This window comes from Oreochromis niloticus, linkage group LG1 (genome assembly GCF_001858045.2).
Source record: "Oreochromis niloticus isolate F11D_XX linkage group LG1, O_niloticus_UMD_NMBU, whole genome shotgun sequence".
Lineage (NCBI taxonomy): Eukaryota > Metazoa > Chordata > Actinopteri > Cichliformes > Cichlidae > Oreochromis > Oreochromis niloticus.
In genome coordinates, this window is record NC_031965.2 from 26,266,592 (window position 1) to 26,282,804 (window position 16,213).

At 39.9% G+C, this 16,213-nt stretch overlaps 1 protein-coding gene across 1 annotated transcript in view; it reads right to left on the reverse strand.

Moving 5' to 3' along the window:
- ush2a (Usher syndrome 2A (autosomal recessive, mild)) overlaps positions 1 to 16,213 on the reverse strand; it is a 208,171-nt gene that overhangs the window by 20,241 nt on the left and 171,717 nt on the right. The window contains 6 exon segments of the mRNA XM_025907082.1: positions 6,324 to 6,460; positions 7,730 to 7,947; positions 9,141 to 9,303; positions 9,493 to 9,651; positions 11,313 to 11,470; positions 15,253 to 15,436. Of these exon segments, the coding sequence (XP_025762867.1) occupies positions 6,324 to 6,460; positions 7,730 to 7,947; positions 9,141 to 9,303; positions 9,493 to 9,651; positions 11,313 to 11,470; positions 15,253 to 15,436 (1,019 nt within the window).

Genomic DNA, 16,213 nt, shown 5'->3' on the forward strand with positions numbered 1-16,213 from the left:
GGGGCAAGCATTGTGGATGAGCATAAGATAAAAACTGTAATTTTACACAGAAACAGAGAAACTCCAGATGGACATGCAACGATGAAGGAATGGGCAGTGTGGAATGATAGAGGGAGGAGCTGCCAAAAAAAAAAAACACGAGTAGAAACAAAGATTGCAGAAAGGAGAGGAGGGAGTGTTGCAGCCTGATTATTTGGCTGTTTATGCAGAATGCTGAGAGCCCTCCAATCAGAGATGGAGACCTCTAACTAAGAGGTCTGATAGGCCGAGGGCCTAACAAACTCTGCATATGAGTCTCCTTATTCTCTCCTCTAATCCTTTGTTCCTCACTTCACCTGTCTCCTCCTCCTCTCTTAACCTCCTCATCCCTCTCTCCTCACTCTCTGCACACTCAGCTCTGCGTTTCTCTCTTCCCTCCTCTCTTTTGTCTTCCTCATTTGTTAAAGGGTGTCACTGAGAGCAAGGGCAAAGCCTTGTTATCCCTATTCTGCCACATTCTTTTGCTAGGTTATGGTTAAAGTGATGCAAAAAAGATTGCTGAGCAGCAAGTTAAGGGAGGGTTAAATGCAACAAGTAAAGTTTTTTGCCCGTTTGTATGTAACTTATATGTTTGTGGATTTATCATCATGTATGAACATCTGTATATCTTCTACATTAATTGAATAAAAGTATACCCTTTCAAGATTAAAACTGCAGTAAGATGGAAAATCTTTTCTTTGCATGACGGTGGCTGAGAAACTTAACTGGACAGTTACTTTGGAAAACGTGTAACACATACACATTAAAGAACAGCCCCATATCATAAGAGGTCAGGCACGTAAGGTACTGTTAGCCTTTCACGTAACTGTGGGTTTTTTTTGTTTCCCTGATACATGGACTGAGAACGAATCTTAAAGAGTTTATTTGCTTCTCTTGTTGCAAATTTAAGGTCAAACTGGAGACCTAAAAGTCACTACCGTCTCAAAGCCACTTTGCGAGAGAGAAGGTTATTTGTTTTTAACTTGGATTTAGAGATAAATATACAAAGGAAGTCGAAAGGTTTAATTTGTGAGTGTTACAAATGTTGGTAGGCTATTTTTGTTACTAGGAGCCAAATCAGCTTGATTCTTCTGCTTGGTCTTTATGTTAAGCTGACCTAGCTAATCTCTGAACTTCCTCTATATTTATAAAGTGTAAGCAGAGGTGAATCCTGTGCTTCAGATTCTATCTTCTACATGACAATCAGGAAGTAAGCCTCCATTTGGTGACGCTAAACCTATTGCATTCAAATGCTTGCTTTAAATATTAGCTGGGAAGAGCACAACACAGAACAGTCCAGGGATCCTGTGGAGCTTTAGCCCAAAAACTTACATTTTCATTTTACCTGAGGAGCTGAGTTGACCTAAACAGATTGGAGCAGAAACGTTAACAGTTAACTAAAAGAAAGCCTATTTGTAATAGGCAGAGAAAGTTAATGAATATGATTCAAATATATGAATAAATGTCCAAAAGTGAAAAAATGGCTAACATATCTTGCCAAAAGCAGGCATTGTTAGTTTAATGAGATAAACAAAAAGAAACTGTTAGCTAAACATACTAGATAAACAGGTAGCTAACATTTTTAAAAAGTAAGCTGTCATTTTTTAGCTGAAAGTAGCCAATAATTAGTACAGGAAATTGTTAGCTAAATTTACAGATTGACAGTTGAAATTATAAGCTAAAAATAATAAATATACCGTTGAAAATGCTCATAAAACATAATCAATGAAATAACTAGAGTACTCTCCAAGTACTGGACAAACGGGTGGTCATGTTGATCAAGGGGAGACCTTTTAGATTATGCTGGGAACCACTGACCTAAGAACTCCCTTGCAAACTGATACTTTAATCTCAAACTCCGTGCCAACGTACTGAAATGCTTAAATATTTCTAAACTATTGAATTCATAGAACATACTCACATCAGGAGTTTAGGGCCGTTACTTTTTCGACCTGTAATGTATTATTCAACATGTTTGGAGACAAACACACCGCATGTTCTGATAACCCGTCCATCCTTTTTCTCCAACTATGCATGCCTAAATACACACATGCTGACGGCATACCTAACACACACACCCACCCACACACCCTGTGAAACCTCATATCGGCTTTAAGACACAGTTCGCCGGCTGGCCCTCGCTGTCCCACACTCTCTGACGGGTTCTTAATGGTAAACTAACAGATTGTAAACATGCTGCTAGCTCTCTCTCTCTCTCTGTTTCTCCACTCTCTATATTAATCACTTTCTTACTTTCTTGCAATCCTCTCTTTATTTCTCTTTCCCTCAGTCTTGTCTTCCTTCAGTTCTTTTACTTCCTCCTTACCCCCCTTCACTTCATCCTTCCCCATCTATCCCCATCCCTTCTTCCCTTTTCCTCTCTCTCCCTCGCTTTTCCTGGGGTATTTTTTAAACAATGTGTCCTTCATGTACGGTTGGTTACGGGGCGTACAGAAGGACATCATTAGCGCTGGTGGTTAAGCTGTAATTTACACCATTACCGAGGTAGGGGCCATTTTTATTGCCTAGTAAATTTCAGCTCTGAAATATTTAGACCATATGGCTCAATTTGTGTAATAACCTTAATTTCCAAGCACCCTTCAGCTCCCTTCAGCGCCGGCTGTTGTTGGCGGATGGCAGAGTGGTGCGTGTATACCTCCGTATGTGTGTGCACGGTGTGGAGTTGTGGAGCACAGACATGCACAAGCATGTACGCAGAAACACAGACATGGAAAAAATGTTCACGTGTACGCAACACATAACCTTTTACACAGTCTCTTCCACATACTGTCACAGATTCATTCATTCACACACACAGAAACACGCACGCACACGTATGTATGCATGGCGGTAGCAGATTAATAGGGTGTCAGCTTCTGTTTGGGTGAGGGAGCGTCAGGCGTCGGCCAGATGGTTCTCAGGGATGATGACTGTCAGGGGTCCTGCTCTGATCAATGGGATGTATTAATACAGCACACACGCGCACACACTCACATACACTGTTGCATTATACACACACAAACAGAAATGTTGTGCGTGCGCACAAGCACACACAACCATATTCAAACATATGTATGCACACAAAGTAATGCACACACACACACATTTGAATACACATATGCCTGTGGTCTCTCTTCACCAGCGATCCCAAGGGCCACAGTGTAACATCTGGAATAGCCAAGGGAGGGAGGAAAGGACAGCAGAGTAAAGGAGGAGAAAGAGGGAGTTGGTAGGCAGGGAAACACGAGAGAAATACAGGAAAAAGAGGAAAAGGAGGGGCAAAGGGAGTATGGGAAGTAGCTAAAGAAAGAGTGCGATACAGAAGGGTTGAAGGGTGAAAGGCATAAAAGAGGTAGTAAAACTGGAAAGAGACGAGGGCAGAGTGGAGAGACGAGCTGGGGAAATTAAGACATAAGAGTAAGGTGAACGACGATGTTGAGACAGCAAAGAGAAACAAGAAAATCAGCCACAGAAGAGACTGGAAGTTATGAAGAAGAAAACGCACAGGAACAGACAGAAAAAAAGCAGAAGAGGTTAAAATAGTGACAGATGTGATCAGAAGAAGAAAAAGAAGTGAGCTGTGAGAGAGGTTTGAGGTGGAAAGCTTGAACACGAAGCGAAAATAGAGTTTTATCTGCTCGATGAAGCATTTGTCCAGAGCTATTGAGAGCAAAATGATTAGCGGTGGCCAGAATCTCAAGTGATATTGTCAAAAAAAGAAGCAGTAGCAATAGCACGTGAACACAAAGAAGGAGAAGCTTGAGAGAAAAGAAGGAGAACAAAAAAACCCGACCAAAACCAAAACATGAAGCACCGTGCAATAAAAACAACCTGACAGGGTAGAATGAGTGACAAGCATGTTTGTCAGAAAGGTGTAAAGCATGGAGAGTGAATTTCTGTGTGCGCGCGAGACAGTGTGTGTGCCAGGCGGCATGTAGGTGTCTAGCGAGGCAGGCCGCCTGCGCTTCGTACCCTCATTCCGTCCGATTGCCATGACGACCCCATTAATCAGCCAAGCTGGCACAGAGCAGGGTTCCCAGCCCAGCCTGAGATCAATACACACACAAATAGACACATACCAAATGGATACACACACACACACACACACGCACATATGCACAATTACTACATGCACAAAAGAAATTGAAGTGGATGAAGAGTGTGAAAGACTGGATCCCGTTTTTAGAGGAAAAAAACTTAATTAAGGGTTGAAACAAAATATTAGAGGGAGAAGTGCTAGACTGGTTTGTGACTGTTTAATAGGAAAACAAAATATAAGCTGTTCATGTGCTTCACATTAATGTTATGACCCATATTTTACAATTAATCTAGCAGGGCTGTCAAACTTATTTTAGATCAACCTGATTTAATCTAAATTAAATCTCAATGTTGTGAAAAAAATATTGCCAGTGCTACAACTCAGCCTCCTAGAAGATCCAGCAGTGATTTTCTTCTCGAGATGTTGCGTTCACAAGACTTTCAGAAAACTTGACCTTTGACCTTGAGATCAAGGTCAATAAGATTCCAATACCCATCAGTCTTTTACAGCTGAGGGGTGAAAACTAAATAGTAAAATAAAGACAGAGGAACCTACATTTCTTTTAATGTTAGAAGTATAAATAGATGCTGCAACTATACAATACAAAAACACTACACAAATTGTTGCAAATTGAAGACACACCTCAACACAGATCTTTGACCCAACAACGTATTTTTGGTGTATTATGTCAGGGAATGATTTTGTCAGTCAGAAGGCTCTAAAACTAATAAAGATTCAGACATCTGGGTTGGATAAATTTAACATTTCAGACATTCTCATGATGTGATTGTTTCTGTGTCAAGAAACAAAGTTTGCAAAGCCATCCAATGGGCTGGACTCTACTTTTTAACAGGCTGGTTCTGTCCCACAGGACACCCCTGACTTAGGCACTTTTTTTGCCATCGAATCCTTGATTAACGATGCTAAAGCGAACAAAGTCAAAACCCAAATTTTAATCCTTCAGATAAAGTCTACTCTTCCTGAATCAGCTAAAGGCTTTCTAATTTTCACACTCTTTGTGTATTCCTAAACAACGCAGTGCATGTGGTGAAGACAACTGCGTGACAAATGACCGCCACCAAAATAAGTCTATGCCATGTCAATGAGCCTCCTGCACACACACACACACACAATCTCACACAGGCACACACAAACACAGAGTGTTCCATATCAATGAGAAGGTGAAAGGTCTCCATTTACATCTTGTATTAATTATGAGTGACAAGCCAAAGGTCACAGAGGGAGAAGAGGCCACACATATGGACAGAATATAGATCTATACTTCTACCTTGTCTCTCTTTTGCTCTCCTCCTTACCTTCCTATCTATCACTCTGTCTCATTCCCCGCTTGTTCATTTACTCTCTTTTTATCCCTTCCCCTTCTCTTTTTCATCTCACTCATTCTAGCTCTTTTCATTCTTCTTTAGCAGCTATATACGTCTTTGTTCTCTTGTTGCTTTAATGTTGACCATATTCGTTCAGTCTGTGGATACTGTGTTTTTTTCTCCTTCCTTCTGTTGTTCCTTTTATACAAAATTTTATGTTAAAATGTTTTCAAGTTGTTTATATTTTAGCTTCTTCCTAAAGATTATTTTGTGGTATTCGTGTCTATAGACTGGGAAGTGCATAAAAACAGGAAGATGGAGAAAGACATGCAGGTCTGGGCAGCTGGGAATTAAACCACAACTCACTCCTATGTGTGGTAAGTAACCCAGCTATCTAAAACCTGGTTGCTCTTGAATTAATTTTTATTTTTAGACAGACAGATTATTATATTATAGACAGACACACACTCACACACACTCACACACACACACACACACACGTATAGATGTATGGTGGATAGGGGATGCCAGCAAGTGCTGGCAAATATCTCATTGCAGCTTTTGGGTGAACTCAGTCTGCAGGCTGAGCTGCCAGTTCACATTGAGAGTAGATGGCAGCTGTTAATGTATGATATGCATATATATGGGAATGAAGGTGTTTGTATATGTGTGTGTGTTTGGTATCAGGAAACATGCTCATACTGGTATTTCTGATATGTTAGAGCATCCAGCATGATACAGAATTATGGAAGTGGTCTTGGGAATAGCAGACCATGGGCAGCGTGTGTTTATGTCTTTTCAGGCCCCTCACTGGCAAACAGATGGCACAAGCACCACAGGTACAGTCCAAATTTCTTTATATTTATTGTATGAATGACATCTGACATGCACGTGTGTGTGTGTGTGTGTGTGTGTGTGTGTGTGTGTGTGTGTGTGATTACCTCTACAGTGAGAGCAGTAACAATAGTTGAGTTGAGCGTTGGGTCCTTTTGGTGCTTCCTGTAAACCAGCCTATAATGGGAAATGAGACCATTGGGCTGTCCTGGTTCACTCCATTTTAGGTGGACTGAATACGCACCTGTCAAAGTAGCATGGTGAACTGTTACAATAAATCAGTACATGATAATTTTATACGTGTTAGTCATGCAAATGTGAGTCAAGACACAAAGTTTGCTGAAGTACATCATAGGGACAGAGCGCCACGAAAACATATGTGACACTTAAATGACCGTCATCTAACTGAACATGGACATTTTAAAGAAGGTAACAAAGGAAAACTGGATGAAACTATCCAGAGCTGAGAACTGGATCAGGGCATCACTGAGCTCCTGGACAATCTGAGTTTTAACCTGCTGGCATCGGATGGACCAAAACACAATGGCCCAGAGGGGTTCTATTGGATTTAGGTCAGGCGAGGGTGGACCTAGTCAAAGGTATCAAGTCCTTCATCCTCCAAAAACTGTCTACATACTCTCACCACCTGAGGCTGGGCATTGTCATGAACTAGAAGGACCACAGGCACCACTGCACCAGCATAGGGTCTGACAGTGGGTCAGAGGACTTCAGCCTAATCATAGTCAGGGTGTTGTTGCCTAGACTGTAGAGGTTTGTATGTCCCTTCATGGATATGCCTCCACAGACCATTGCTGACCCACCACCAAACCAGCCACGATGAACGATGATACAGGCAGCATAATGTTCTCCATGCCTTCTCCTGATCCTTTCAGATATGTCATATGTGCTCACTGTGAACCTGCTGTTATTCTTGACAAGTCCAGGTATACCAGCGGTGAACCTACCAATTCTGGTATTCTATGGAAAATGCCAACTGGACTCCACGGTGCTAGGCAGAGAGCAAAGGGCCCAGTAGAGGATGTCAGACCACTCAAATGAAGTCTGACTATTTTGTGAGAGGCATTCACACCAGTGGGCTGCAAGATGCTGTAGGGTTTTGTAGGGGTCTCACCTCGTGATACCAGTACTGACAATGAATTTAGCTAAATCCAAAACTAGAGAAAACCCCCCAGAAAAGATCAGGAGGGAAAAATGCCACTGATCTCCACTTGTAAAATCATTCCTGTTTGAAGGTTGTCTCATTGTTTCCCCTCTAATTTGCCTGTTGTTAAGTTCATCAACACTAAAGCAGCTAAAAGTGATAAACAAACCCCTCCACTACTACCAACCAGATCAATATCTCAGATATTTAACTGACTTGATGCTATACTATGATCTCAGTTATACTTATTAAAAAGAAAACAAAATAATTGTAAATTGAAACTGGCAAAAGAAAATCGTAATGAGGTCATCTCTAATAAATACCGGTTTTCATGTGACTTGGTGAACCTACCCGAAGGAGTGACAATGGGAACGGCCATATCTTGTGGTTTTGCCTCTAATGTCTGGCCCAAAGCCCAGTGACTCAGAACTGAGCCTCTAGAGTTGTGGGCACGAACTCTGTACTGATAGTAGCTGAAGGGCTGAAGAGCAGGACTCGCGTCAAAAAATTCAAGAGGCCCACTAGACCAGATGAAAACCAGCAGCTCCTCCTGTGTTCCTAATGGACGCCTAAGAGAAAATAAACACTTGTATTAGCTTTTCATCAGTTTCCTTTAAATACTTTCATACTATATACACCTCATTAAAAATTAAAATATTCAATTTTTTGGTGATGTTTCTTTTTTTTTTTAATTAGACATCAACTATATAAAATCTATTTTAATTTTGCACATATTTACGTCGGTTTTCTAAAGATAAAGAAACTAAGTTTGTGTGGAATTCAAATAAAAAATGGATCATCACATCTTAACCACTCTGTATAAGCCATGAGCTGATGCAAGCACCCTGATGTCTTTGGTAAGCCCATTTGTCTGATTACGTAGGGTTTCAGGTGTGTGCATGAGAGACGGAAAGAGAGAGATTTTCCTGTTTTATCCAAGTCCCTGTCTGCCTGAGTCTGATCATGCCAGATGTGTCACTGAGTGTGTGTGTGTACTGCTATGCTAATGTGTGTTTCCTGAGGACTTAAAGGGCTTAGTCTGGTCTGACCCTGCATACAGATCACAAACTCTTTGGTCAACAAGCAGACCACGACCTTCAGCATGTATTAATGATGCACATTCACACACACCTACACGCACACACACGGTTACAATAAATAGAGTTTTAAGTAGACATTTATCTGAACCTATAATCACTAAAACTTTTATCCATTACTGCATAGAAAGGCAAATATGTATATTGTTATGTATGTTATATGTGATAATTGTATGTGAAGCATGTGTGCTACTTCTGGTTCAACAGTGTTATGACAGTCTGAATTGGTACTCTGAGCACATAAACACAGTGTAGGTATGAAAATGTGAAAAAAGGCCTTGCATATGGCTTCTGCATGTCCTTGTGTTTTAATCATAGATCCACCAGCAGGACTTGAAATCTGATTCTATGTTATGTGATACATTTATGGGAACATATAGAAAATTCAGAAGGGTTTAAAAAACTCGAATACCTTTGTAACACTATAACTTGAGTCACTTCTACATGTAAGTACTGACGATACTGGCAAACAGTCTATATACTGTAGAACAATGACATGCCTCAAAATGCACTGTACACTTCGTCACTGTACAAGACTCCCTTTGGACAAAGCACAGTCTCATAGCACAACTAAATCCTAATTCCTAAGGAGAAAAGAACAGGTATTCATAAGAAGGCAAAGCCAGGCCATATATCTCGGTGTACTATATTTGTTTATCTGTTACCTGTATATATGGTAGGAGGTGATGAGTCCATTTGGTTTCTTGGGGGCTGACCAGTGAATCTCCAGAACATTGGCTTCACTTGCCTTTACTGTGGGGGGCAGCAGATTTTCTGGGGTGGCCTCTAAAGTCCGCACAAAGACACCACCTCCTACTCCACAGCCCTCTGCAAGAAACAAAACAGTCAGAAATAATAAAAAAAAATCTCAAGAAACATTTTATCATTTGGAAAAAACAAATAAGTCTTCTGGTACATGGTTAGAGACACAACAGCAACACCTTAACTAAGTAAAATGGCCATAAAATCGTTATCAATCTACCTGATTGGTACTTCATGCACTTAAAAAATATATACCTATCTGACAGGCTTGCACTCTTATGTAGTAAATGGTGAAAGGCTTCAGATCTGTCACAGTGAGGTGCAGGTCTTGTCCAGCATGCTGTATTATTGCACCTTCACTCCCTGGATTTAACAGGATGTTGTAGTTCATGGGCTGGCTGTTATTTAGTTGACCTGTGCAAAGAGAAACAATATGATAACCTTTAGGTGGTTATGTCATTTACTGGGATAGATTTATAACAAAATAAGAAATAAATATTGAGTGCTTTTTTTGCTGTTTTTTTCTCCAATATTTCTGAAGTTTTGGCTTTACAATTCCAGCACTGTGGACCTTAGAACCAGACAAAAACACACAAATGTATACATACAGATAACTCACACGCCCATACACACATGCCCCTGGATTTTGTTAATATTCTCACAGGAGGTTTTTCCATAATTCAGGCCAACTGTATTGTGATGGGTTATTCAACATTCATGAACTCTGGATATCTCGAGAACGAACTGATTACCAGACAAATGAAAGACTTCAATTATTCACCCCCCAACTCACATATGCACACACAAACCTTTGCACACACATCTCTGACTTCAGCACATTCAGGTTTTTAAATGGACACACTTTGAGTTAAGACACCTTCACATAATACACACACACGTGCGTGGAGGTGTTTATGTGTGAGCGATAATGGCGTGATAATGCCGTAAAGGTTTAATTCAAAACCTATCACTTGCATTATCATCTTGTATTTAACACACACGATGTACACACACACACAATTCATGCATGTTCTCTTCCACACAGCTAAAAGCCTGCATTCAATACATTTTCTCACACACACATGCATGCACATACAGGCACCAACACCGCGATGGAGGAATTGATCCTCGAGTAAATGCCTTTTTAATAGCCATAAGTCAGTGCTTTGGCAGTCAGTGTATGCATTTGAAGACATGAACACAGGTGCATGTACACAGACACATACACACACACTGTCAAGAGAGTCAGGTATGCACACACACCCATGCACACACAAGACGAAAACACTCCAGACTCTGGGCTCAGGGAGTTAACCAAGCGTGAGAACCCAGCCGATATTTCCTCACCTTTAAAATCAACCCATAATGACGATAGAATAGGCCTGCCTATGGAAATATCTTGCAATGGTGCACACAAACACACACACACACATTCACGCGTGCACATACACAATGAAATACGTATAAAGATGCATAAATAAACAGACAAAAATATACAAAAACAAAAGACACACAAACCCACACACACTACTAAGTGAAGTGTCTTTGCTAGTTGGCCCTTTAAGCGGTTTCTGAGATAGGAAATCAGCCTAATGAGAGAGTAATAGTCAATGATAGATGGGTTAGGGCAGACAATCACTGCCCCATAAGCATGAAACTCAGCCCTATGTGTATGCTCATGTATGCCTGTGTATGTGCCCAGGTCTTGAGAGGCCAGAAGGTGACTACTCAGAGCTTTTTTGTGGGTGTGAGCCACCCTTTTTCTGATTTCATGAAACAATACCTTTAACGTCCCTTGTAAAGAAACCTAGCACATACATTCACAGCACTAAAGAATCACCAGTTGTAACAAGCTAAGCTTGGTTTCCGAGTTGAAATGTCTAAAAAATATAAACAGTATTTCCAAGGAGCAAATTTAAATATACAAATGATAGAGAACAACTAGAACTTAAAATAAACGTCTAATCTTTGACACCATTCTGACTGAAATAACTTAATACACTCCACAGAAAATCACTTAGGGCCATCCAGCCTTTCATCCATCCATGTGTCCTTTCATTCAGATTGCTACTCACCAGGAGGGGACCAGGCAAGAGATATGGAGTAGGGGCCTGACACTGTCACATTGTGCGGAGGTGGGATCCCAGAGGGGCACGAGACTGGTGTTTGTATAACATATTTGTCACTCACACCAGTCCCACCCCCTGTACTAGCCTCCAGCTCATACAAGTACCTAAATAGATAGTGGGGCAAAGAGGGGTGTGGAGAAAGCAACAAAGACATTACAGTGTAAGGCTGATATATCTTAACATTTCTTAGCATTGGTCAGTATACGACCTCAAATTTGTTTACTTTATTTACAGGCTTCATATATTCCCATACATCAAGTATTCAAGTGTATTTATCTACTAAGCGACTTCCACTTTGCAACATTTCTATCTGTACTTTTCTTCCATCTGTGGCAGTGAGCTTTTGTCCTTCATAAGCATCCAATCAACTCAAGTCTTACTCACATGCTACAAAACATACTACATGGTCGTACATTTGCATCTACTTAGCGATGCTGTGCATGTTGTGCAATAGAAGAAAATTACAGCCAGAACAAACTTTGGGTAGTTCAGCTGCCCTGCATTTTTATAATGAAAATCAGCCCAGCTGTGCAAACGCAATGGTCTCACTGATGTACAATAAAATCTCTGTTCGTAGTAAATCAGTGTGAAGCCACAATTGAAGTGGAAAATTCTGTGGATGATCTACTAACAGTACAAATCTGCTAACATTAAAGCAAATGCAACCTGTTCATTTCAATAATGACCAGTGCAATCTACTAAGAGCAGCACAAATTAACAAAGAGCCACGAACAAACACAACTCATGAACCGAGCATATAACTAATCTCCTAACACCACAGGGGCAATTTGTTACTTGTAATGTGACAAACATAAGTGTAGGTTTTATTCTTGGGAAACAGCATGCAAGTGCAGTCTAAGGAGAGGCATTTTTATGTGGTAGAACTGGAGGCATTAGCAGAAGAATGTAACAATTTTACTAAAACACTTCTTGCTAAGAGGACACATGGACTACAAGATGATGATGATGGAGGAGTCACATTGAAGGAGTCACTGAATTCTGGCCAACATTCTCTATACCATTATGGCTGGTAGGCTATGATTTTTTTAAACCAACACCAGCAATCTAAAGGAAAACTGTTGTGCTGTCCGCTTTGCCAAAAATGTGAAACTGAAAGCACAAAATTAAATGTCATTAGGCTGAAAAGTTATTTTACTTTAAGCCTTATTAACATGTAATAAAAGCCTCCTTGACACCGTGGTTTAAGGCAGAGACCAGAGATATTAAAGTGTGAAATCAGTTTTGGTAAAACAAATGAAGAAAAAAAGGCTTGGGCAATTGATGCAATGACTGATATCTGATAATGTGCTTCTTGGACACCCCTCAAAAATAGAAAAAAAATTGCATAAGTAGTGCAAAGTCTCTCTTTTACCACGCCTTCTCTCTTCTCAGAGTCATACCTCTTTCTAGCAGGAACTAACACACCCATATGGAGCACAAGATGAGTTAAAATATACTTTCAGGCTGAAGAAAATCACAGTGAATCACAGTTTATTTCAGTACTCTTTTCCCCAATGTTTCCAGTCACAAATGGAAAACCTCTACTAATGTATATGCAATATGACCAGCCCCCTAAAGTAATATCTTAATTATCTTTATAATATCATCTCAACAATTTTTTTGAGTTAAGCCTATTGCGTTTCATCTTACTAGATTATGAAATTCATAAGAAGAAAAAATCTGTGCTCTGTATGTTCAGACCAACAGGAAATTTGTCATCACATGCATTATTTTCTTCATCTTCATCAAGTAAGGCAAATGTGAAAATATTTTTTATTAAATCCACAAGTTTTTGTTTGGTTACAGTAGAGATATTTGGAGGAAGTAGCTTATTTTAGCTGATTCCTTATTTGCAAGAGGTCACCACAGCTTTTTACATTCGATGTCTTGATTTCGATTTGATACGCAAAGGGATGTTTTGGGTGATTGGGTAAACTACTACACTATGAAGCCAATTCAGAAATAGAAGACAAAAAATGATAAATAAATGATAAATATCAATAAAAAAATAAAAAATACAAACATAAAGGTTAAAAGTTGTAATAAATGTAATGATTAAACTACATAAACAACAAACTCTATAAAGAAGAAAGGCTAGCAAAGTTTAGTTTTCAACACTTTAAATGTTGTCTGTACCATTTTCTATTTATCTGTAATAACTATCATTGTGCTCTTCTTCACACTTGTTATACAGCTTTGCTCTCTCGATTTCATTTGTCTTGCTGCTGCTCGTGACCCACTCTCTACTTTTGACAATGACATCATAAGATAGATTTCCCTTTTAAGAGCGTGTGGCTGGTTGGTGCTAAAGCCTACATTAGCTGTGTAAGTGGGCCACCATTTAACATTAAAAGCCTTTAATTTGCTATAAACTCTAGCACACATGTGTTAATAGGCAGCGGGTGTTGGGTTATTGTTCCTGTACAGAGCGTTTTAAACAGGAGGCCATTAGTGCCTCTGCACTGGGTTAGAACGCACTCAGGAAAAGGTATTAAAACTACTCATATGTTACTCTCACAGACGCGCACACACACACAAAACATAAATAAATGTGGCTCACTGAGACACACCAACTATGTCAAGGAGAGATAGAAAGACAGAGGGACAGAAATCATGAGAGGAAGAGAGTGAAGAAGAGACTGAGAGTGATGGAGAGGGAGAATTTTATGATGGCATAAGGTTTCAGTGGGAGAATGAAGTTAAACACTTCATCACTGGAAGATATTTACTTAAATGTAAACAGCGCCTTGGGATATCAAAAGTAAAATTGTGTGTGTGTGGAGAAGGTAATCGGTGAGTGAGGCATTTGCATCTGTTTGGCTTTGAATCTGGTTTTGTGTGTGTGTGAGTGTGTGTGTGTGAGTGTGTCCTGCGGGGCCAGCCAGAGGGAATAGGTTAATTCTCTCGTCATCTTAGACACTTCCTGGGCTGCTGAAGCAAAGTGACAGCTAATCAACATTGTCATAAATAATCAATGGCCACTTTGAGCAGTCTCACGCACGTACACACGCACACACACAAAGACATGTGAGCGTGCGCACTCGCACATGCACACACAAGTCTGTCTGGATAATGGGGCCGGTGCTCCCTGTGTAATTCTTGGCGCAGGGCTAAATTGGGAAAAGAAGGGGAAGAGGAAGGGAATGAGGTAAGAAGGAAAGGATAGGAGGGGAGGGAGGGTGAGAAGGAAGAGAAGGGAATCAGAAGCGAGACAAACGATGAGAAGCGAAGGGTCGGAGCAGGAATGCCTCCTGGCAGACTATCTGGAATTAAGGAAAATTAAACGTCACACACACATACAGTCCTATCTTCTTCCTCCCTTCTTTCTCTTTCACTCACACATAGAGGGGATTGGAGTACTGCAGGGTGTTATCCCAGGAATTCTATTTGGGGTAAGGAGAAATTGTCTTGGGAAGAGAGAAGCTCGAGGAGAAACAGGAGAGACAAAATAGGAGGGAGTGGAAGGTATCGTTCCCATATTTAAAACAGAACATCCGCACTGGAAAAAAGACATGGATTAATAAAGGTTAAATGAAAATAAACAGATAAATAAAATCAACGCTTCACTGCTGTCTGCAAGCAAAAGCCAGATCTGATTCGTGATTTTAATTTGTGTGCGTGGCAATGTTTGCATCAGTCATTGGCATATCAAATATTTGCTCATTAAATGACACAAACAGACATATGCAGAGTGCAGTCCTGAGAGAGGCGTGGATGGGGCGATAGGAATGCTTTTAAAATAGGGTGATCCAAGTATAAAGACACAAACGCAGTGATGATTAATTGTGAAGCTGCATGTCAAGTGTTTTTGTATGTGTGACGTCTACATGGACGCACGTTTTTATATTCCTGCATGTATAAATGAGCACGAGTTCATCCTCTTTACCTGCGGTTTGGCAAGAGTCCAGTGTCCGTAAAATTCCGGTCACGGTGGTCTCCGGTAAAAATAGTTTGACTGTCTCTGTTCAGCCTGTACTGGGAGATGTGTCCATTAGGTTGGGATGGCTCATCCCAGTACAGCTCCACTGTAGATGTGTTTATTACTAGGTGTCTGGGCTTCGACCACACACCTGGAGTATAAAAAAAAGAAAAGAAGAACAAATGAGAGCCTGCTTAAGTAATTAATTTGCATCTATAATTAGTCAGCAGTCCTACTTCTGTTCCAAAAAAGTAAATAGCATCACTTTGTGTAGAGAAACCAGGCTGATTATTAAACCTTATTGTTCATTAACTAAGGGCACTGTTTGTTTAACAAGCAAAGCACTGAAATGCTGTGCGTGATATATATGATCAAATTATTAATATTGGAAAAAAGAAAACCCAAACCATGAGAAGAAAGGACAGAGAAGATTAATACAGGATGACAATGAAAATTTAAGTCATATAATTTCATGACTTAAAATTAAAAGCAACATCGATGGTTCAAAATCTAGTTTTTTTAATGAAATATTTTGTACATAAATTCAGTCCAACTACCAAGATTCGTATATTTAAGATGATGTAAGATTATGTAAGAATGAGACACAAGCATAAGTGCCAGGAAATGTGAGCCCCAAGAAACAAGAAATAGTAGCTCCAAATAAAAGAAATAAGGAGACTGGACAAAAGTACAACAAACAATAGCTTGAAAGTGCAGAAAAGACAAAAAAAATCATATTTAAATAGAAAAGAAATAGCAGGAAATCTAAGAGAAGAGACGTGCAATGGATTTCAAGAAGAATCAAGAATCAAATAAAAAAAAATCAAGAATCAAATAAAAAAAAAATCAAAATTACAACAACAACAATAAACTGCAACGATATAAAGTATCCACACTTGATACAATGAAAAAGCCAAAAGCTAAAGGG